The 23,433-nt window shown below is 37.3% G+C and overlaps 4 protein-coding genes across 12 annotated transcripts in view; 2 read left to right on the top strand and 2 right to left on the bottom strand.

Annotated features, from left to right (window-relative positions):
* Positions 1 to 107: 107 nt before the first annotated feature.
* LOC111328153 (uncharacterized) lies at positions 108 to 4,481 on the bottom strand. 3 transcript variants are annotated; one of them, XM_022932528.2, is made up of 2 exons: positions 4,155 to 4,481; positions 108 to 964 (listed from the first exon to the last, which is right to left on the bottom strand). In XM_022932528.2, the coding sequence occupies exons 1-2, from the start codon at positions 4,224 to 4,226 to the stop codon at positions 662 to 664; spliced, it is 375 nt and encodes a 124-aa protein (XP_022788263.1). In that variant the 5' UTR covers positions 4,227 to 4,481; the 3' UTR covers positions 108 to 661. The 3 variants fall into 3 exon arrangements, with proteins under 3 accessions (XP_022788263.1, XP_088590039.1, XP_088590037.1); XM_088733913.1 differs by lacking the exon at positions 4,155 to 4,481 and adding an exon at positions 1,866 to 2,184; XM_088733911.1 differs by lacking the exon at positions 4,155 to 4,481 and adding an exon at positions 1,470 to 1,821.
* LOC111328098 (uncharacterized) lies at positions 2,192 to 7,439 on the top strand. 4 transcript variants are annotated; one of them, XM_088733914.1, is made up of 2 exons: positions 2,192 to 2,346; positions 6,399 to 7,439. In XM_088733914.1, the coding sequence occupies exons 1-2, from the start codon at positions 2,260 to 2,262 to the stop codon at positions 6,669 to 6,671; spliced, it is 360 nt and encodes a 119-aa protein (XP_088590040.1). In that variant the 5' UTR covers positions 2,192 to 2,259; the 3' UTR covers positions 6,672 to 7,439. The 4 variants fall into 4 exon arrangements, 3 of the variants coding, with proteins under 3 accessions (XP_088590040.1, XP_022788204.1, XP_022788203.1); XM_022932469.2 differs by lacking the exon at positions 2,192 to 2,346 and adding an exon at positions 4,597 to 4,830; XR_015991884.1 differs by lacking the exon at positions 2,192 to 2,346 and adding an exon at positions 4,837 to 5,303 and having other exon boundaries at positions 6,377 to 6,515.
* Positions 7,440 to 8,049: 610 nt separating this feature from the next.
* On the top strand, positions 8,050 to 11,014 carry LOC111328110 (uncharacterized). Of its 3 annotated transcripts, none has more exons than XM_088733910.1 (3): positions 8,050 to 8,549; positions 9,666 to 9,801; positions 10,153 to 11,014. In XM_088733910.1, the coding sequence occupies exons 1-2, from the start codon at positions 8,249 to 8,251 to the stop codon at positions 9,755 to 9,757; spliced, it is 393 nt and encodes a 130-aa protein (XP_088590036.1). In that variant the 5' UTR covers positions 8,050 to 8,248; the 3' UTR covers positions 9,758 to 9,801; positions 10,153 to 11,014. The 3 variants fall into 3 exon arrangements, with proteins under 3 accessions (XP_088590036.1, XP_088590035.1, XP_022788219.2); XM_088733909.1 differs by having other exon boundaries at positions 8,052 to 8,549; positions 9,663 to 9,801; XM_022932484.2 differs by lacking the exon at positions 9,666 to 9,801 and having other exon boundaries at positions 8,053 to 8,549.
* Positions 11,015 to 11,992: 978 nt separating this feature from the next.
* The window catches only part of LOC111328109 (dual 3',5'-cyclic-AMP and -GMP phosphodiesterase 11), a 30,560-nt gene continuing 19,119 nt past the window's right edge, over positions 11,993 to 23,433 (bottom strand). Inside the window, exons 14-23 of one of the 2 annotated variants that reach the window (XM_088733907.1) lie at positions 23,114 to 23,221; positions 21,789 to 21,898; positions 20,933 to 21,020; positions 19,953 to 20,053; positions 19,742 to 19,819; positions 19,088 to 19,151; positions 18,128 to 18,286; positions 17,560 to 17,658; positions 16,368 to 16,410; positions 11,993 to 14,702 (exon numbers count right to left, since the gene is read on the bottom strand). In XM_088733907.1, coding sequence (XP_088590033.1) covers positions 16,381 to 16,410; positions 17,560 to 17,658; positions 18,128 to 18,286; positions 19,088 to 19,151; positions 19,742 to 19,819; positions 19,953 to 20,053; positions 20,933 to 21,020; positions 21,789 to 21,898; positions 23,114 to 23,221 — 837 coding nt within the window. In that variant the 3' untranslated portion in view covers positions 11,993 to 14,702; positions 16,368 to 16,380. Of the gene's footprint in view, positions 14,703 to 16,283; positions 16,326 to 16,367; positions 16,411 to 17,559; positions 17,659 to 18,127; positions 18,287 to 19,087; positions 19,152 to 19,741; positions 19,820 to 19,952; positions 20,054 to 20,932; positions 21,021 to 21,788; positions 21,899 to 23,113; positions 23,222 to 23,433 lie in introns of both variants that reach the window. The other variant, XM_022932483.2, reaches the window with a different exon arrangement.

Raw genomic sequence — 23,433 nt, 5'->3', positions numbered from 1 at the left:
TGCACTTTAAGTTTATAAAGGAAACTGGGGCCAATTTTACTTTTATCTGTAACATGGAATGTTAAATAGCATGATAAACCAGTTTCCTGTTTGATAGTTACAAACTCTTCGTATTTCAAAGCTATTTTATTACAGCACATTCTGATTAAACACCTCAGAATTGAGCATGGCACCCGAGCAGCCAGCGAGAGCTCGAAGTAAAATAAGCACACAATATGAAGCGCGTGAAAATGCGAGGGGGTAAGTCGTGACTCGTACTAGTTGTTCATCTGATTGGTCGAGACCGCAAGGCGAGTTTTCTAGACCAATCACCAACCGAAGTAAAGCAAAGCTAATGCATTTGATCGAGTGTCACTTACCACAGCTAAAGCCAATCAGGGGAACGAAAAATGTCACAAGAAGCCAGTGAAAATGCAAAGGTCAAAACGAAAAAAGGTTTCATAACGCGGGAAACGTCGCTGACCAGGTAGCAATTTGTCTTAGTTTTGAATATGATTTGTTGAGGGGACAGTGCGTATTCCTTGGGCCAATTATAAAACGAGGTAAGGAAATTTAAAGTAAACCCAGATTTGTTTCAACACCCTACTGAAACTCGCTTTAAACTTATGGATGACTTCCGACACACGAATTTTTAAAATGCATTAAACAGCTGTCTCAAGAGCTATCTGTTCACGATGTGCACGTTCTTGTAAGGGAGGGGTACGAGGTTGTAGTCATGCCTTATGCGGTTCTTCAAATCGCGCCATTGGTGCAGTGGCTTCTGTTTTGGAGGGATTAGTTGGTAGTATGTCCCACCTGTAGTGGTTTGACAAATGTCTGGAAGCCGCAGAGTGTCCCGTGAGTGTATCTCGCTCGTGGCTGCGCGTGTTTCTTCACGCTTGCTTTCTCGTGTCCCGGCTCTAGTTCCAATCCATTCGTCTTTTTCCGTCTGGTTCTCTTTCGACTTCTGTTTCTTGCCCAGATCCTGCGAATTCCAAAAAAAGAACTTCAGTAGGAAGGTGAGGTATCGGTTCGGCGTTTTTTTCAATTAACTTGCCGTTACCAATCAATTTCGCGTCGTCGTCCTAGATACGGGATGTCGATACTGTAGTTACAATTCCTTGCAATTTATAGATTGCGGCTGGAACGTCATTTCAAGAAAGTGGAAGGCTCTGCTTGAACAAATAATGGTAACTCTTTAAGTTAGCTTCGACCCTCTTCAGCTTACGTGCTATTCACTTGAGCTTGGCTCAAACAATGGTAAACATTGGCAGAAAACTCTGGTAACCATTGACATCTGGTAAACATTGACATAAATGGAACTTTTGTTTGCTGTGCTTTACACTTTTAATCAAATCAGGTAAACAATACGAATTCTTCGCAAAATAAAGTGGCACCCCCGAGTTGAGTTCAAAATGAGGAAAAATTTTGCATTTCATAATGAACACAATTACAATGCCTCGAAATAGTTAAGTGAAATTTAGACTCACTCGTGTATATTTTTCTTTTAGGCGTGCCAAAGCAAGATGTTTTCTTTCGATTACCCGCTGTCGCCTCAATGCTTCTTGATGATAAGCCATATGATACATTTCCAAGCTTAAAATTTACTAAAGCACCCGAAAAAAGAGTCCAATATGGCCCCTTTTGTGATCACTGTAAAAAGATTGCACTGAAAAATCCAAATTTGTGACCAAAAAGATCTTATTAACACGTTGTTAAACTGTATTGTCTTAGTTATTGCTTTAAGGGTGTAAGGGTGCGCTCTCTTGGGACTGTGTTGTTTGGTGTGTGTGCTAGTAAATGACATTCTATAAAAGAGTAAACACGTATCAAATGAGTACATAATTACAAATGTTTGACACTTAAATGATTGCGATGTTACTTACACCGCGGAAACTTCTCGCTGTCATAGATTTCGTCGTCTTCTCGCGATTGCGCAAACTTGTGCGCGACTAAGTCGAATTAAAATGGACATGCATACATCTGGAAAAAAGAGTGAGGTTTTTTAGCCAAAACAAAGGCTGTTTGCACGCAAGATGAGTGCTTTGTCTGTGAAATTTATCAAACGGGTTTCTGTAAGCAAAGGATTTAATTCTCTCTCTGTAGAGAAGCTCTTAATCTCTTTTATATATATTGTGTGCCATTCTTTGGATAGCAGAGGGTCCCGGGAGATTTATCTGGAGGGCCTGGCTAAATTTGAAACGTGATCGAGGCTGCGTCGCCCTGTAAAGCTGCACAATTGTGCGAACATCTGTCAGGGCAATTGGATTCCAAGTGAAGATGACCGCTTTTCATCAGGAAGCTCAGAGAAAACAGCGCGTCATAGACAGAAAACATGAAGCACTTGGAAGGTTGAGTGATCGCAAGGTGAAACAACTAGCTATTAGAAGGGATTTCGGGGAAATGCTTCATCTATACCTGCGATGGCCTATGTTACCCTCTTGTGAACAAAATAGTATACTATGTTCTTAAAACAAGTCCTTTCCGAACATTTTTAAAAGTTCTTGTCGCAATTTTAACGCAATGCGTTTTTCAAATTCATCACTTCGCTAGTTGTAGTATCGATAAAGCTGACCCGAAAATAGAGCAAAGAATTAAGAAATTTGTAATGAAACTTTGTCATAGTAAGGTTTTTTTAAGTCTTTTCTTTCACAATTCAGGTTGCCAAGGATTTTATTGTTTACTTTAACTCTCGGACAAATGCAAATCGAATCTGCGCGACAAAGTTATACAAAACATGATTGTTCAATTCATTGTGTTTATTCAGTATTATCAGTCCAAATTATTCATGGAAAAAACTGCCACCTCCAGTATTGATTTTTTTTTTGTTTTGTTTTCCACTGGACCTTTCATATACTGTAGGAAGTAATTTAAAACAATTATCTTTCCTTACCCTTCGATGAGTAATCAATCACAATTGATCCCCTGGGGGGAGGAGTCGGGGTATTTTAGAGAGATCGCATGGTTTTTTCAGGGGGAACGAGGGGGGAATCAGTCGTCTCTAACAGAATACAAAGCTATCCATTGAGCTAACCGCCTACCGGTTAGCTCAATGGATAGAGCACTGGACTGTTATGCGGGAGGTCGAGGGTTCGAGCCCCGGCCGAACCAACACTCAAGGTCTTAAAATAATTGAGAAGAATATGCTACCTTTCTATAACATCAAGAAATGGTTAGATATTCTAGTCTTCTCGGATAGGGACGAATAAATGGAGGTCCCGTCTCCTACAGGGTTAGGGGTAGGAGACGTTAATTTCCCACGCACGAAATTACTGTGTGATGGATGTCCTCCCTGGGGTGGGATGGGCGGGTTAGGATTGATTGTAAAGCGCTGTTGATCTGTCATTGTAAATAGCGCTCTATAAGTGATAAATTGTAATTGTAATTGTGGAGGACTATAGAAAATTGACCGCCAATTACTTAACTGCCAATAATGAAGGGGGGAGGGGTGAGAGAAATATTACAGAGCCTTATGAGGGGCTCAAGTAAATTTCATCGTGACATAACCAAAACTCACCGACCCACCCCTCCCTCCCCGCCCCCTCTGATTTACAATGACCGGTCTCTAAATGGTCTTATTTTCTGCCCACGACTTTGACGGCGGGCGCTCAGCAATATATATCTCATAACGCTTGAAGTAAAACGCATGCTTTTATGAGGCTGTCGTGTTGCATTCACATAACGGCCCTTCCTCACAAACGGTTTTTGGAAAACGCAGTTTCTTTTTCGACATTATGGCTCCAGTAAGCTACTGGGATCTTGTTATTGCAAGAATTTTGGTGTCAGACAAGTGTTAAAAACACCCAGAGTTGTGACGGAGAGGAGATGGGGGTGGGAACCTGGACCTTCCAGCCGTATACCCCCCTAGGTCCAAAACTGCGATGAGTTGCGATGAAGTGGTAGCATTCTCTAAAGCTGCCTACTGACGGGTCATCAACCCTGGTATTGCATTAAATAGACGAAATAAAATATATATTTTACAGATGCTGTAGCACAAATTGTACAAAAGTAAGAAAAATTGGTTACTCTTAACCTTAATTATGCAATCCGATTTTGCAAATGAGTTTATTTGGTGCGCGCTGGTGAGAAATCCGCGTTCTGTTGCCAAAGACAACAGCGATTGCTCAATTCCTTAGCAAGTGCGCTTGTCAAGTAAAACCAAGAAAGTTACTCACCATAGACATCAACAAAATTCTCCAACGTGATTGGTTATCATCAGCCCGATTTGAGCACAATCTACGCGTCATGCCTGTGTACTTGGACAGTATGCGTCATGCGTGCGGCATGTTGTCGTGCATTATGACAGGTTAACTGTTTTTTGTCTTTTTTTTTATGAAAACGAGTAACCGTTGGCTTGTTTGTTTCTCAGATTGTGTCAAAGGTTTCTTAATTGGTAAGAGGGATTCGTGTCGTGCGAAATCATACGTGTAATTAACGAATCAGACTCCCACTTGGCGATGATCCGATATTGTTAACCCTCGTATGACGACTCCACTCAGTCCGAATTACAATTACTATGACGTCATACGTCTTCTCCCGGATTAACAACTAAAAGAATTCAATTTGACGTCAGAAAGGCGGATGGGCTTATTTAGTGATTATGAGTTTGACGATGCTTTCAACCTTCCACTTATCAAAGGATTGTATGGTTTAATACCCAGGCTTGTCACTTAAGTTCGCTTGAAATAACAAAAGCTGCTCTAATTGTCGGTGTTGTTGACGTATTAATCATGCGGCGCCGTTGATCCTATCCATAAAGTAATGGCAGAGGCTTATCACAACGAAGCATTAAGAAAACAAAAGATTATCGACAAAATGTACGAAGCATTAGCAAGGATTGAAAACGGGCAGGTGAGATTTCGGTTGAATAGTAAGAAAACAATGATAATTTCGTTCACTTACATTTTATAAAAATTATTTGAAGTGGATTCTTGTTATTAGCGAGGACATGTATTTCAGAACGATCAAATTCAGTCCAGATATCGAAAATCAGAAAAAGTCCTTTGGTTATAATGTTTTGTATAGTTGGCATGCTCGGGGAAAATTCGCGAAATAAAATGAACAGGTGTTCGAATGAAAGGGAAAACCCTTTGCATCCCAGAATGCTCTGCGAAGAGCATTCGTCCATAGATACCAAAGAAGCAACAAATTCTTGGCAGACGGAAAGTGTTTATACTCTGAAATAGCATCACGAATCGTGGAGAACATCGCAGATATCTCTTCATTAACGAAAAATGGCTGAAGCATACCATAACGAAGCCTTACGAAAGCAAAGAATCATCGAAAAAAAGAATGCAGCCCTAGCAAGGATCGCTATTCGACAGGTTTGGAGTTCTTTGCCTTTTGCCCGGCATGTTTTGTGTTTGCGAGTACGAAATTATTCGCGCTGATATTTGACGGTTGTTAAGTCGTCGAACATCTCTATTAAACGATAAACTAGTAATTCAGAATTCTAATCGATAATTAACTGTGTTCAGAAAGGCTTACAATTCTGCGTTGAACTCATAGCTGAACCTCATTGAAATTCGAGTAGTTTGGTAAATAGCTGTTGATAAACTACGAGCGGAATGTTCGATAGCTTTGAGTCGCAGAGAATGATTGTGTTGTTATGTTTAATCCATAAAATTCCCTACCGATGGTGTAGTTTTTTTAGAGTGTAAAATTATTTAAGGAAGTTTGTACGCTTCTCAAATTTAACTCTGATGTTTACTGCTGTAGTGCCCGAGGCAATAACGTGAGCGAGTTTTGCGGACGAGTCGTGAATTTTGTCAACAAACAGGAATTTTGTTTTTTGTTTTTATAATACTTTGACGACTTGTTATCGCTTTGAAGGTGGATCTTTAAGTCATTCAAAGCTAAAAACACATAGCACTGAGAAGGGACAGTGACGATTTTAATTTGGAACATTTATTTTTCTAACAGAGCAGTTAGTCTACTTTCTCTTAGCTAATTATTCCTTTATGGAATGCTTATACACACAAAAAACTTGTGTATAGCTGGAGTCTTTAGCCAGCTGCTACGCTCGCAGGTGTTTAGTTTAATGTAGTGAAACCTTGGTTAAGCAGGCATTTTCATACATGGCTGCAGTTAAGTATTTTGAACAAGTTTTAGCTGCAACTCACTAGCCAGGCCTGCACTTGCTTATACACGGGCCAGGGGAGCTTGATCATTGTGGTTCTGTCCTGGTGTACCGGTTCACAAGGGAATTACCATTGTTCTTTTTTTGTTTAGGAGTTATCGGTTAGCTATTGTGCATTGTTTGGTCTTTTGTATTGGCTCTTGTGAACCGGTACATGAGGACAGAACCATCATTGTGCTCATCAACTGTTATGACAGCGTTTTTCTCTCTTTATCTCTCACCCACTCATGGCTCTAAAGTTCTTCTTTTTTTTACCAGATATTTACACTCTTTCTTTCAGCAACTGGAAGATGACAGAAGAAGGTCTGAAGAGCAAAGACATCGATATGAAATGGCTGAGAAAGAGCATGAAAAGACAAGGAAGAGAGAAAGATACTTAAATAGTATGGGACGAACTAGCAAGAACACACAAGGAGTGATCAATGCCAATTTTGTCCACATGTCCGAAGAAAAGAAGAACAAAATTTGCCAGAGAGATCTACGTCACCAGGAAAGAATACTACGTGACAGTTGCCTTGTGATGGGTCAAGTGAATGAGAATTTTCTAGCTTGACAAAACTGGTTGTTGATGACATCCATGACTAAACTGAAATAACATGTTTTATTTAGCTTTGTTGCAGTTTGTGCTATTTGAACTTCTCCATCTGTGTCGATGTTCGTCATCATTGGATATTCTGTTTGTTATTGTTTTTGTCTGTTTTTCTTGCTTTGGATATATCACCTCCTAATCTTTTGTTGATGGAGTAAATTTTTGGCACATAAGAAAAATTCCAATCACTGTGAAATTTTAAATCTAGTAATTCTTATACCCACAGGACAGGAAATTGTGAGAATGTTTGAGAAGCAAATAATTCTTATAAGTTCATACTTTGGAAATAGTTTTAAAGCCTTGTTATCATAAAATGTAAGTTTGTTTACACATAATTTGATATCAAAATTATCTTATAACTGTATTGTCAGAATGAGCAGGAAATGTCCTCCGTCCAATCCATTTAACAATCATATTTCAGGTTGAAGGTCGTAGAGCTGATCACGTACAATATTCTACCCTTAGAAATTTCCAAATTCCAAACACAAACTCTTTGAAGGATAATCTTAACAATTTAAGGTTTATTGCTGCATTTGATCTCAAATTTAGAGTGTTTGGTGAGTTGAAAAAATCTGTTATGATTTTAGATACTCTTGTAGCTGTAAATTTGTTAGCTGGTGGTGCATATAGTGTAGTATCCTTCTTGCATGCATGCATCTTTTTGCAAGGCAGATGTGACTAATGCAGGATGTAGCCCATGACCTGTGTGTAATAAAACAGTTTTTGCTTGTCTGTACTGTATCATACACTCTGACTCTGTGTTCTTTCGTCATGAAAAATGGCTAACACTTGAACTGTCAGCTTTAGAAACTCTTAGCAGTAGCCAATTTACATTAGCGACTGAGTTGATAAAACTAGTTTATCTTGCAATTCAACAACCTGTTTCCCCCCCCCCCCCCCCCACCAACACAGCACCAAAGTTAGAAAATTTACCCCCAATTACTCTGTCTTTTTAGATAATTTTATTGTGTAGTTCTCATTATTACAAAACTCATTTTAAATAAGAATTTTTAATCACAATGCAGTTTTGCATTATTGAAACAGAAAGACTGAAATGAACATTCATGGTTGATAACCGTTCCCTTTTTCCCCCTACTCCTGGTGAAAAAAAAAATTGAGACCACCACATACACTCTGCCGTCCGTCTCTGTAAATTTTCCCTTTTTCATCGTTTTGTTTTGTTTTGCTTTTCTCCAAGAGATATGGAGCTTGAGAATAGTCACTATTGCAGAAAAGGGAATTCCTACAACAAAAATTTGTAGCTAACCGAACGGCGATTCCCTCTTTGAACAAAACGCTACCTACGGGACCCCGCTGAGATTCGGTCGCTTTGCTCTTTCTTGTATAATATTAAATTGTGTAACCTTTGGACCATCTCGTGGTTTGCGTTCTTTTGTTGTTGTAAAATAGTAGTTTTGTTTAAACGGCGGACGAAGTATCCCTTGGGATCGCCACTTCTCGAATCAAATGTTTGATGTAGCACTTGGATCTTGAATATTCTCTTGGGTCGAACTACAGAAAGCTGCTAGTGAACTTTAATCATGAGTGACACTTCGAAAAGTATAACTACAAAACAACGCAAACAACACGAGACTGAGAAAGCTAATGAAGAGCTTGAGTCAATCACGGTTGTTTATAATGGTCAACAACACACAGTGAAGTTTCCAATCAACGCCAACGCCAAAGTTATAAGTCAAAGTATCAAGAAAGTAACTGGAGTCAAAGGGTCATTTTACGTGCATTTTGGCGAAAAGTCGAACAACTATTTACACTGCTCAAGTGTCACCAGTGGAAATCTCGCTAAACTTGCCGGGCAGCCCCTCGAGCTTAGAGGGGGAAACGGTAAGTTTAAAGTTTTCGTGGTTGAGATTTGTTTATGTTTAAAGCTCCAGTTTGGAATGCAATCAATCATAGAAACGCAAAATAGAGGACAGTGTGATATTGATAGTCACAGCCAAGTACTTTGGACTTCTACTACTTTCGATCCATAGCTTGCAGAAATATATTTTGGCAAGATTTCCTTATAACCCCCTACTTCATTATCTAACTATGATTATACATACAATTCTTGGATTAAAGAAAACAGGCAAAACAACAGATTACTTTTGGGACTTCGGCTTTGTTTTTGATTGGTACGGTGTTGCACGGAAATCTTTCCGCCAAAAATTATTACGTGTGCGTCAATTTCGAAGAGAGGCAAGTAAGGTGAAATCTGAAGTTTTCCCCTTGAAATTCGTAAAGTACTGTTTAAACGTGATGCATCAATTTCGAAGAGAGGCAAGTAAGATGAAATTTGAAGTTTTCATTAAATTCGTAAAGCGTTAAGTATTGTTTAATGCAAACGTGACGTGTCAATTTTTGTAAAATTATTGCGTGAGACGGGATACCCCCCCCCCCCCCCAACTTCCCCCTCCTTCCTAATTGCTATCCTCGTGGTGAAGTGGCTCATAATGGTTTCCTTCATTTTAGGTGTCAGTTTTTTCAATGGATTATTTTAGATAATCTTTGTTACTCAACTACCATACACTGAAGTGTAGGTGGCTAGTGGTGGACATTTACCAAGCTGCAAATTAAAGTGGCAAGGTAAATGTTCACTGCTTACCATTGAAACTGAGGCGAATAGCTCAAAGTGAGAACTCATTTATTCCTGCAACAATTACAATATTTTTGGGTGCAAATCTCACAAATCACTTGGAGGTGAAAAGCAAAGGATATTCAAAGGTTGGGTAGCCAATCAGAGTGTGCCTTCAACACTTTCCACTGCTTTATTATATACTGAACAGTTTTATCAAATAATATGTAGGGTTCATAGTATACACTATTTATTTAATGGTTTTCAAGTTCTATTGGTATTAAAGTGAGAATCCTCAGAAACACATTTATAAGCTTTAAAAATTATTGGTTCAAACATTGATCTGGAAAAAGTTTGAACATTTTCTTTCATGTAATTCACAGAAGACACTGACCATGAAACAAGTATCATATTTACCTTGCACCCTCTTGGTATTCAAGCTCTACGTGCCACCACAACACAGTTTGCTCAACTATAGAGAACATCTTTTGAACTTAATAGTTCCCAAAATTTAATTCTGAGGTATGGAGTAAAAAGAGTTTTATGATTTCAATTGATACCAGTAACGGCAATATTGCAGATGTGATTGAAAAGTCATAAAATACTTGTGAAAGATTTTTGTGGCTGGTATGACTTGGCATTTCATCTCGCCCAAGAGACTCAATATGCTTAGCACTTATGATTTCACAAACAGGACTTTGAGCGTAATGCTTGATGAGATTGCTGAAAATTTTCAAAAAAAGATCCCATAGGTCTTTTGGCAGAGACAAAAAGCCACGTCATGCCAGCCATGAAATTTTTCACAGTTGATTGAAAAGTCAAAGATCAAAAAAGTAATATAATCAGCTTTATGTATTTTGTTCAAATTACCAGAATTCAACAAAGGAGGTGATTCCATATGGTATTACAACAGTCAAGCCCTCAGACCTGAAGTCAAGAAAAAGTGCAGGGAGATAGAAATTGTACCATTTGATAACCCTCCATAACTACTGTCATCCACAGACTTGGAATTTAAAGAGAATCTGTGATGCAAAGGACTCATAGGTTAAGTGTGCATGCAGATATTGGCCTTTTCTCATCTGATTCATTTACTACAAAGACCGTAGTGTGAAGATGTGCACTTTTGGAGACATTAAAAGTGTGGTTTTTCTTGTGAAATTTGTTGGTGATGCAAAGAAAATAAGACACAGCTAAGAAAAGTGAGCTGTTCTTAAAAAAAGTTACCAGAATGCAGTTAAGTTATATTTGAAAATACATTGTCATTAATTAAAGAAATCAAATTAACAAATGTATTCCTTGTTGCCATGCAACTGTTCAGTGATAGATCACAGTGGACGTCACAATTAATGTTAGTATCAAGAACAAAAATGTGGCACACAAGACGCAGCTGTGTGTCAATGACATTCTTACCAAATTTTGACGCTGTCTTTGATCTATTACTAATTAGACCCACAGCAACATGGATCCTTTTTGTTTAGTATGTTAAAGAAGCAAAATGACGTCAGTGGTGACTTCATCTTTGCACCTTATTCTCCAATAGATCATAAGTAAGAACCAATCAAACTACATTTATAATGAAGCTTACATGATCTTAATAACATCTTTTGTATCTATAGCAGTTGGGTGAATTAAAAGGTGCAAAAGTAGTTGAGTGAACACACATAGGGACAAATTTATTGAAACTGAATTTGATTTGTAAGGTGATGTGTTTAATAAAAATTGAAGACTTAGAGAAGCAGTACTGTCCATTTAACATATACCACATTTACTCTAATAAGCACCCACTCCCTTGGGCATAATGTCATACAAGCACCCCTCTTGAATAAGCAGAGCCCTATATATGGTAGGGGCACATTGAAAACCTATTTCTATTTTCACTGTTATTTATTATGGTACCTTTGTTAGCTTCAACTGATGCGGAATTAACATAGGAGAATAATGAGCACCCACCTTGGTCAAGCGCCCTCCTTCAAGTCAAAATTTCAGATAAGTGCCCAGGCATTTTTTCCTTTTGGAAAATATGGTGGACCCTATGGTGCCATGGATTTTTTCTGTATTAAATGCCAATTGTGATAAGTGCCCTTTCTCTAATAGGTGCCCCTAATTCATTAACACCCTCATTCAAACAAGTGCCTCTCCTCCAACAAGCTTCCCTAATTCTATTTCAGTGAGGCACTACTTCTGTAACACTTCATTCCCTGCAATTATTCACTGTATATTTGTTCCTGTTACAGTTTCTGCCATAGTTCCTTTTACAGATAAAAATCAGAGCCTTGTTTTGCACACTGCATTGTTTCTCAAAGAAAATAAGCACCCATGGAGATATCTCAAGAGATACTAGCCCTTATGGGCTACTCTTCAATCCAAGCTGAAAATAAAGTTTATTACAACTACTACTACTACCCTGTTCCTAATCACCCTAGATGCTAAATTGAGCTTTTACGGTAACTCTTTATTAGCTAAAAAGTTCTAAACATGAAACACCATACTCAAAGGTTTCTTTATGAGTTAATAATTTATCAAAATTTAGTTCAGTATACTGTATTGAGCAGTATACAATCCATACTTCCCATTAGCAAGGTGCCATCATTTAATTAAGTTCATACATTTGTTGGTGGGTGGCTTCATCATGCTAGATTAAAATGGGCTGGAAAAAAAATGATTTTGGAACTTATAAATTAAATCTTTCTCTTCCCATAAAGAAGCTTTTAGCCAGGTTTCAACAAGATCTTTTAATTCATGATTCATCTTGGAAAGAATAAATTATTTGGAGTCATTAGATTAATTGAAGTTACCTCTGACTTTCAACCATGTATAATATAATGTGGATAAAAAAAATATGCAAATAAAAAGTACTCCAAGTGAAACATAATAAAAAGGCTAAAAGCATTTATACCAGTACCATTGCTTGTGAACATGTCAGTGCCGACAAAAAGTTCACAAAAAGTAACATACTGAAGCAAAATGAGCTTAAGATATTAAGAGCTAGAAGGCTTGACTTAGCAGTGGAATAATAATTTACTACAAAAGTGCAGCTTCAAGTCAGCTGTTTTCTGGCAATTTTGTGTTTTACTAACCCATGTTGACAATTTTCTTACATCACCATGTCAACCGGTAACAATCCTTGGAAAAGTTAATAAGAAAGGCCAACAAATTATTTATTCAGAGTTTGACTTGTCCAGTTTTAAAGTTTAGCATTTCTTTAAATTATAATTATCATTTTGTGACAATACTGCCCATTTCAGTCTTATGTGTTACCAGACTTGGGGCACAGATTTAAGTGTCTCTTCCTGAGCTACAAAATGTTGACAAGATGAAAGGTGAATTTTACCACATTAAGATAGTGTTTGACTCTTCAATTATATCAAGTAGTTACCCCTTTGGACCCTCCATTAAATAATAAATTTCTTTACAGGTTCATATATTACTCTTCAATTTAAGTTTATGAATCATGAATCAATAGTCTGGTAAATGATCAGTTAAAGACTTAGGGGTAGCAGTGAAAGCAATCTCATTCCTGTCATTAGTTAGAGGAACCTATTTCATGATTAATTTCTGACACACATATTACCTTGGGCCTTTATAAGAAGGGAACATTCAACCTCAGTAAAGTTCTTTGTTTAAAAGGCACAACAGAGATTCAGGAAGAAAATTTTTAAAGTTGAGTTTGTTCCTCCAAAAGAGTAGAAGATATGCAGTGACACTCTCCAGCTGGAAAAAATTAGATTTAAGATCAAGAAAGTGAAAGGGTAAGGTGAAATCCTAAACCCTATTCACTCCTTAACTAAAACATGTACATTTTACAGCTGTTCTGTCCAACACAGAAACTGTTATTGTCATTAAAGTTGTTTAAACTAATGATGCCGCCTTCAGATTTGAAAATAGAAGAATGAAAGTAGAAGTTCCTGATTACTTGAAACCTTTGTAAGATATAGTCTATAAGTTTTCTATTAATGGTTTTTTTTTCTGTCAAACCAGGTTAAACTATAGATGTGTTGCTGGAGTGAATAGGGCACTAGTCTAACATCTCAAAGTAAGGCATTATTGTTAAATGAAAACAGAAAGAAAACAGAAAGAAAAAAAGAAAGACCAGTGCACATTTAGCTGCCATTAGAAGTATAGAGACAGCAAACACAATGGGTTTCGTGAGGTTATCACGAGGTTAAATTTTCCCAGTTCACTTAATCCACGTTATAGGTTGAGAGTGATCATGAAGTGTAGTTTCACTGCATAATGAGGATCAACATGGTATGGCTTTGACTGAAATTTCAAGTGGGGGAAAAATATATAATTGATTTTAGTTTATACTGGCTTGAAAATAATGGTTCCATTACTAGAAGGACAGAAAAGAAGTCCTCTTTCATTTCTTATTTGGCTATATATAATTAAAGCCACCATTCTTCCAGTACACCAACAAACACTTTGCTGTCTAGTTCAAAGATACTTAGTGGCTCTGGTAGTTCTAATTCAATTAGTGCCAAAATAATGATACCTTCTGAGGAGATCTTCTCTCGGTTGATCATGTGGTCTACTTGTCCAAGTGAGAAAAGTACTGCAAAAAGACTGTCATTGGCAACCTTAAGCAGTCAGGATGGCAACGCCCAGGAAGACATCAATATTTTTTAGTAGAATTTCAAGAATATTAATGGCTGGATGTGTTTATCACCTCTTATATGCTGCCACTCCTCAACTTCAGCATAATGTAAAGGAGAAACATTGAGTTCCAAATGGAAACTTAAATGATTTAGTGGTGGGGTTTCTGTTCTCAGACAACATCAACTTCAGCAATTTCATGTCATTGTTAATTATAAGCAGGGGATGGCTAAAAAAATGTAGACAGTCAAAAATGCCCATGCTAAGCTACTGTTCTGCCCACGCCATTAAATCTTTTTGTTTTGCCACATCCTTGTGGCTGTCACTGTCATGGTTTGCTTGAGGTATCTACTGAGATGGGGAAAGACTTTTTTAAAAACCTGAACAAGAAGTCATCATTACAGTCATGAGGCGACTTCTCAGGCTTTCGACACGTCACCCACTATCAAGAACATCAGTTCTTGCTATGACTATTCTCACACAGACAATCAGACCACCCGATCAAATGTTACCCCTAGGCTGAACCCATTCTCTGTAGTACAAGCTCTTGTTAAGCCTGTTGATAGTAACCAGTAAAGACTTTAATTTGATCTCATTTCTTGGATACTGTGAATAGAGAAAATATAACAGACACTGGTATAGTTTTACTTGACCATGTACAATAATATTTATACAAACACCGAATGGCAATGATCTTACTATCCATTTACTAGAAAAATTAAATTCATATGATGTCTATTTACAAGATTGCTATTTTAACGCTTTTGATATACTATTCGTCATCCCATGAGATAGCATACTTTTCTGTTTGATTTCCTCTTATCTGGAGGCTAAAAAAGAAGAAAAAAATTACAGTGACTAAAAGGTTATCGCAGGTGTTATCAAACAAGAGACTCACAATCTCAAAGCTGGTTGAGGTGAGGGGCAGTTGTAAGCAATCACCCCCTTACCCACCCCTCCCCCCCTTAACTCCCTAGTCAGAAGTTTTCCCAATTTCAAATTTCCCGACAGTATGTCGAGGGAGGACCCTTATAAAATGGTTGAAATTACCCCTACTTCACAGACACATCACAATCAACTACATTTTCTTCTAGAAATGAGAGAGACCTTGAAGCCTGTTTCTTCACATGACTTGGGGGTATAGTACTAACTAAAGGGAAAGGAGGAAGGTTTCTGTGATGATTTTTGTAGAGTGTCTTCCTTCATAAAATGTCTTTTCAGCTGAGCTGCCAACTTACAAGAGCTAGCTATTAAATTTTGGAAAAAATATTCAGAGAAGGCTTCCTGTGGTATGCCCTTCAATGTTTGGATTTTGTAACTCAAGAAAGAAATAAAAAATTTATCAGAATAAAGCAAAAATACACAGCACTTAAAAGCATAAGTGATCATTGTCAACAACTTGATAATTGTCACATTAGTATCAAGTAAATTTAAAATTGATATCAATGCCAATCAACATTAATTACATATTCATTATTGATAAATTGTTACTTTATAACTTCAATAAAAGGGTCAACTGTAATTATTGTATTGAATTAACCTTAAAAATACTTTACCTTAAGAAAGTCAGGCAATTCATTGCTACTGTTAGAAAACCTTTGATGATGTTATTCTCAGGCTAAAGGATAACATTAACTCTACACTTATTTATGATTTATGGTTAGCAGACCTCTCAACCTCAAAACACCAAAAATCTGGAGACTGGTGTAAACAAAAATCTGGAGATTTCAGTAAAAATCTGGAGATTGGTCGACCGGCAGACAAAACCAAGTAAACACAGGTTCTTTAGAGAAAGTGTTTTTTGTCCTGCTCATAATTTACTTAAAACATGTGTGGACATTAACAACACATATTCATCAGGTTCATCAATTGCCGCCATTTTGATAACGTGTCTTGTCAAAATGCGAGAGACTGGTTATGATGACCTAATTTGGAACAGGTGTTCTACATATGGTCATGGACGACTCATGGCGTTTCAAGCGAACAGACAGATGAAGAACATAACAGCTTGGTTTGCTATGGATTTGCACAGAATTGGCACAAAAAAACTCACTGAGCCTGCGCCTGGCTCTATTTATCGTGAGATTTGTCTGTCTTGTCGTGAGGCCGTGAGATTGAACTGAACATCGCGAGTCTCAAGACAAAATCATGAGACTTGAGAGGTCTGGATTAGTTAAGTCATCTCCTAAATTATCCTAAAATAGGTCCAGTAAGTGTTGTTAAGTTAGGTATTAATACAACTTAATTTGTTACATTATGTATTAATATTTATTTACTTTTAATCTAAATTTTCTTTTAACACCGAACAAAATAATCATTTCATGTAGACAAAGAAAAAAAAAATTAACATTTAATGAATGATTGCCATGAATGGGATGTGAAAAAAAAATAATGTTTGTAAAAATACTTACTATGTATTACAAAGATCATGCAAGCTCACAGCTCAGCTAAGGCTATCAAGCAAATAAAAATAATAGCAAATGTTCAGTATTTACATTATCCGAGATCTCATCTCTTTCTCCACACTGTGTTCTCAATCTGTATACAAAGAAGACGAAAAAAGAATTGATTGAAAATTCCAAGCATGCAGTTGTTGAGAATCAAAATCTTTTTTAAAGTCATTCAACGAGAAAGAAAGTCTCTGATTGATACCAGTATGGCACTCGTTGACATCTTCTTTTAGGGGTCAATGACTCAAATTTTCTAACTCCCTTGATGGCGATATTGTTCTCTATAAATTATCCAATAAGTTCATTTACGAAAGCTGAGCAAGTTAACTTGTAACAATTGAGATAAGTAGGGAAATCAACTTTTAATCATCCTAAGTATTAATATTTTGAAAAAAACTACTGTATCAGTGGTTATCTGTTGAGTGAGGCTTGGAAAAATGTTTTGTGACATGGTTTTCACTGCAAAATACTGATGTTGTCGAGGGCAATGTTCTGGATTTCCAGTGATGACCAAATCTCAAGAGCCATGTGTCTCCAATCGTAAAACATAAAAGCTCGCCAAAAGAAGTCAAGCAAAACATTGCCACTGGAAAAAGAGCCAGTTGCTGATGACAACAACAAGATTCTACTTCCACTGCCCCTCACTAAACTGAAAATCATAGTATATTGTTGGAATTGGAAAAGGAAGAACCATCTGAGCATAGAGCCAGTCCAAAGGCCCTCTGGATACTCATCACTCTGAGATTATAGTTTCCGTGGATTATAGGCAACAAATTAAAGTCGAAAGGGGCATCTGCATTCTACCTAGATCAATTATTTTATTACATCAAAATTATTGCTCAACTCTTCACTTAATCCAACTCCACTTTGAGTAAAAACCAGTCTTCACTAATGCTTGTAGCAAGATGTGTAATTATGGTAATAAGGGTGAATAAAGGCTGATAGTTTCGAAAGAAACTGCTTGGGGCTGCGTCGGTGGGAGTAACAAAATAATTTGGATATATCAACAAAGTTGAAATGGTAAATTGGCCTCTGTAACGATTACAAAAGCTGACGTATTGAGCGTTAGCCCTTCATCGGAGTGAAAGATACCTTCGCTTCGACGAAGGGCTAACGCTCGAAACGTCAGCTTTTGTAATTGTTACGGTGGCCAATTTACCATTTCAACTTTGTTGATATATCCAAATTATATGGTAATATGAGTATAAACAAAATGTATAGTTTTCTTTTGTCACACCTGTGCCTTGTAATCATCAGCTAGTTTCTGCCATTGTAATTTGTTTTCTCTACAGCCTTCTTTCAGTGGTGCTAGCTTTGGACTCATTTGTGTAAAAGCCTGCAAGAAAACTCAAAGGTTCATCTAACCTTCAAGTTCTAACAAATTACTGTACTGCAAAGATTTCTTGTTTAAAACCTGGGAATTGTTGATAGCCAAAATCAAGACAATGGCTATTCATAAGCTTAAAAGATAAACGTGAATTGCCAGTAGTTTATTTGCCAACAAATAATGATTCCTGGACATAACTTAAAGGAACAGTACCACTACTTTTTGTTTTAATAAAATTCTGTGACTTTCCATGACAGATTATGAAAACCTTTTAATGTTTTCCAAGCTTAAGATGCACCTGATTATACACCGAACTGTGAGAACAAACTAAAATTGAACAAAATTTACAGAATCAATAAGCATAATAAATGCTGAACTTTTTGGATTGATAGGATTTGACTGCAAAAAATTCCAAGGAGAACTTATATGTTAACCTCTTCTGAAAGTAATAGGATTGATGCCAAACTGTGGTACTCACCTTATACAGAGGTAGACAGACAGAATCTATAAAACCAACTTGCATTTGTGGAAGTTCATCTTTCTTTGCCCTGTCCATCATTGCCATGGGTGTGGATTTTAACTCTTGTTGTTCAAGGTCACCTTGCTGAAAGAATTCCTCAGCTACAAGAAGTGCAGTCTGTATTGGGAAAATTAAAACGCAGTTTTATCAGCTCGGTGAGAGTATTCCTTCCACTGCTTGGGTAACTAGTTCATATTATGGCTGGGAAAATTTGTTCACTCCAGTTTCACTCAGTTTCTCCAGCTGAGTGTGGAGAAAGGAAAAGTATCCCTCCCACGCTCATCTTTTGGGCCGTACCCCTTCACTCCTTCACCCCTAAGCCAAGCTGGAACAACTTGATAATGTGAACATGGCACATTTTGTTGCACAATGGTAACTAACTAATGACCACACAAGCTACCACACTATATGTGAATTTAGTCAAGTTAAAAGGAAAAAATTTGCAAATCTTTGCATCAATTCTCTATGAATGTTCCTCTCACAAGGCAAAACTAATAAAACATTACCTGGTAATGGCAGTGCAAAAATTATTTTTGAAAAAAAAAAAAAAACAGTTTTTAATTGGAGGTGTAATCATTGATACAAAATAAAGAACAAAAACTACTAGATTTTTCCTCACAGAAACACTTTCACTTGGACAAACCATTAATTTCACAATGGATAACCTGGCAACAGGCCATATTTTACAGTTGTGTACTTAGTTGCTAAACCTTTGATTTGGAGTGAGGCCAAAGGTGACCTTGTTGCAATGAAGACCAGTATCTAGCTAGCATGATAACAAAGTAATTTACATTTGAAAATCAGCAATGTTTCTATCGCAACAAGATCACCCTTAACCTCCCTCCTGTTCAAAGGATTGGCAACCATGCAGGCAACTGTAAAATGGACTATTATGACTGCACAGTAAAAACCCCTTACCCTTCTTTGTACAGGCCAAGGTTTCGTGATGGCTGAAAGATCACAAGCTGTCATCATCATGGCTCTGTACAAGTAAAACATAAAAGTGTTACTGAACTAACACCACAATGAAAACATTAACCCTTAACCTCTCAGAAGTGATGCACTTGTAGTTTCTCCCAATGAGATCCAAACATTATCTAGGAAGAGGGTGTTACCTTGATCTAACACCAAATTCTCATAACTTGTTTACAAGGAAATGCGTAGCAGCTAGAGAGGAGAATTAACAAACTGATCTTGGGAAATAAGGGTTAATTACGGGCACACAAAGATATGTTTTTTTTTTTTTTGGAAAGTTTAACTGGATATCTCATGGGTGAGATTTGAGTTGAAAATGAGAGGAAATGTTTCATATCTACAAGCAACCATGTATCAAGCTTTTACTGACAATAATTTCGACGTGAACCTTGGTTTGAGAGTGATGAACACTTTGCTATGCATTCATCAACCTGACAGAGTGTCGTGAAAGTAGAGTGACCTATCAGCAGCCGATTGGCAATATTAACACACACAAAAATTATCATTCTTTTAAATGTGTGCAGTTACATCTTTTCTCAGTGCTAGAAATCCTCATAAAACAAAGCAGTTTATGAGATAAAGGATTTATCTTCACACCTCAAAAGTTCCCTGTTTTCATTAGATGACCAATCTTCACATCCAGCTTCAGCTTTCTTGAAAAATTCAGCCCGTTTCCTTGGACATCAAAATATTAGAATGAGAATGTCTCCTTGTCACTGTGCAACAAGGACTTACACCAGCATCAGGTGCATCATCCTGGTTCAAACACTATACTGTCAATGATAGTGGATATATGAATATAACTTACTGGAAATACAAGGCTAGATCAGTTGCAATGATTGCTTGTTCTACAAGTTTTATCACTTTGTTATAGTCCTCAGCTGAGAGAGATCCAAAAATTTCATTTCCCTATAATGAGATATTAAGCAATATAATATTTGATAAGTAAAAGAGATTAAAACATGGAATGTAGAACTTGTGTAGTGCAAAATATTTACTACCTCTCAGTGAACATTATTCCACAAAACATAAAATACAACCATTTTCAGTAGAGTGAGGTGCAACAGAAGTTTGGCAACCACATTTTGAAGTTAAAATCAAGTTATTAACACAGGCAACTAGCTCCAATTCCTAAGGCAATGTGTTGTTTGACTTCTTTTGGCACGTTTTGGAGTTTGATGGTTGGTGACTAATATTGTTCCTAAGATTCAGTTAAACAATTTAAAACAAGGTTGCTTATGACAACACTGTAATCTCAGCACCAAACTTATCCTTGCCTCACTCAACTAATAATCCTAGTAGCATGGTTTAACTGGAATAAAGGGAAGATATATGCGCAGAATAGACTCTTGATGGTCCAGAAATTCTACATTAAATACAAGCAAAAATGCAACTGAACTGCGCAGAGTAAGGCTCACTACAAAACATATCAAGGCATCTAAGCTTAACTTAATGTGACATCTTCCTTTCAGACTGGATAATATTCATTATTAAAAACTAGAACATTGGATAATGCAATTCAAGACTTTTTATTGGCTTAGCCATTATGGTATATGAGCCAATATACCATAATCTACAAATATGGTAAGCGTACGTGTCAGCTTAAAATTAAAAGGGAGCTAAAAATGTAATAAAATTTAATAATTTAATATAACGTTTTCAATAAAACAATTATTCCACTTGCACTTGTTGGATATGAGATGATTATAGCCCACTCGGCACTACAAGCCTTGTTGGCTATCTATCATCTCAAATCCAACACACGCGCATGGAATAATTGTTAATTACCTGGCTGTTGATGATCATAATACATTGGTCAAAGTGATGATGCTCCATAGTTGACGTGCTATACAGTTGTGCTAATGCCGAGGCACTCCTAAGAGTGTAGCAAACAGTTAGTTATGATAATTTGAATCTCACAGTTTGGCAATTTACAGCAATCATGGGTTATCATGATGACAGTTGTCCAAGGTTGTGCTGTAAGAAAAATTGAAGGGACCCCATTGCTCTGAAACTGTGAAATCCCAGGTGCCCAACATATGCTTTGTATGAAAAAGCTAAGATTCCTGAGTTGCCCAAGAGCAAAAGTAAGGCTCCAAGGGCCACCGAGTGCTGCTACACTACAGCCCTGGTAGTTAGGAGTTCAATACTCTGACAACTAATGCAAAACAGAAGAAGCATATAAAATGAAATGGAATGACACATTTGACCACACCCTTCAACACTAAGAGTGACTAGCATCCACGGCTGTGGTCTAGCAGTGCCCAGTGGCCCTTGGCACCTTACTTTTACTCTTGAGCAACTCGGGAATCTTAGTCTTTTAATAGAAAGCATATGCTGGGCACCCTGGATTTCATAGTTTCAGAGCACTGGGTTCCTTTCAATTTTTCTTAGAGCACAGCCTTGAGCATCTAGTTTCCCCAAGCAGTGACATTCCTGAATCAAACATAAAGCTCACAAGAACAAAGGAAATGGTCTCCAACTTAAGACACCCTTAACTGTAAATAAGAAAAAAAAAATTCTCCCTGTGAGTAACACGAGAAATATTTAAAGAATGGTGAAGAGAACATCCATACTCATGTTGTGGTGTAGAGGTTTAAGTAATAAAAACTTAACACTCAAAATGAATGTTTTGTCCGCTTACTTTATTTGAAATGAATTGTTGGTTCCCCTGTGATCAAGATCATGTGACAGACAAGCAACCAGTAGAGCAAATTTCTCTTCTGGTGTAAATAACTTCCCAAATTCATCAACCTATAATCCAAAACATCATATCGTAGGGAAAAAAAGACACTTCTACCATATATACTGAGCATTTCCTTTAACGAAAACATATTGGGCTGTTTGAGAGAGTTGTTCATCCAAACATCATTCTAAAAATTCTTAACTAACAGAAAATGTCACCTAAACATAAATTCTTGTAAAACTGCCAAAAGGGCTTCTATTAAGCACTAAAAGACATATCTAATTAATTCAAAAACCCCATCTATAAGAAACTTTAGAAGTCCATTGATTGTCATAAACTGTGGCTCATGTTAGACCTCCTTTTGGTAACCAACCCATTACGTTTAAAAAGGTAATTAACACAAACTTTAAAATGTTGATAAATTTTGAGCTGAGGTGAGGGCTTATTAAGGAGAGGTATAGAAAAGGGCTTATTAGAAGGGGAGTGGAGAGGAGGTGGGTTTATTAAAGAAGGGGAAAGGGCAATGGCCAAATGGAGAGGATATAGGGATGATTGCTTATCAGAGAGCACGGAGAGGAGATCACTGGAGCAGGTGGGGGAAAAGGGCTTAAAAGAGAAAGGCAATGGAAAACAGGTGGGTTTATTAAAGAAGGGGAAATGGCAATGGCTACTGGAGAGGATATAGGGATGATTGCTTATCAGAGAGCACGGAGAGGAGATCACTGGAGCAGGTGGGGGAAAAGGGCTTAAAAGAGAAAGGCAATGGAAAACAGGTGGGTTTATTAAAGAAGGGGAAACAGCAATGGCCAAATGGAGAGGATATAGGGATGATTGCTTATCAGAGAGCATGGAGAGGAGATCACTGGAGCAGGTGGGGGAAAAGGGCTTAAAAGAGAAAGGCAATGGAAAACAGGTGGGTTTATTAAAGAAGGGGAAAGGGCAATGGCCAACTGGAGAGGATAGAGGACGGTTGATGCCTTACTACAGAGCAGGAACGGGGAGGGGGTGGGCAAGGTGGAAGGGCTTCTTGTAGGAAGTACAGTAGGTGTCAAGAAGCCTTACAGCTCATCCATTAACCTTAAGATGTTTTATAGGCTGCCCCTTTTGTCTACCATGATTCATTTAGAGTAACATTCCATTAAGGAATACAGCCCTTTGTGGATTAATTATCAGCCAACAGCCCTGAACTTATTTCTTTTGTAAAGTTACCATTACTTGATATAAAATCATAAAATGGTTGCCAGAAAAAAGAAAAAAGAAAAAAAAAAACAACTGATAATTACCTTAAGAATGGTGAACATTGTCTGAGCTACATTGAATGCATGCCTCCAGTTGTGGTACATCACAGGCCGATAGTTTTTCTTCACTGTTAGGATCCAGCGACAGAGAACCTGATGAAAAAAATTAATGGTAGATTACTAATAATTAAAAGTAGCTTATTTCAAATGAGGGTTTTATTTTGACAATCATAGTCATCGTAATCCTTTAACATCTAAGAGTGACTTCTAGTTTTCCCTTTTCAGCATCATCCTGGAATCATATACAAAGGTCACGAGAATAAAGGAAACTATCACCAATTTAAGAAGCTCGGAACAAATTCAAA

This window comes from Stylophora pistillata, chromosome 9 (genome assembly GCF_964205215.1).
Source record: "Stylophora pistillata chromosome 9, jaStyPist1.2, whole genome shotgun sequence".
In the NCBI taxonomy this organism is placed as follows: Eukaryota; Metazoa; Cnidaria; class Anthozoa; order Scleractinia; family Pocilloporidae; genus Stylophora; species Stylophora pistillata.
This window is presented reverse-complemented; position numbering and strand designations above follow the sequence as displayed.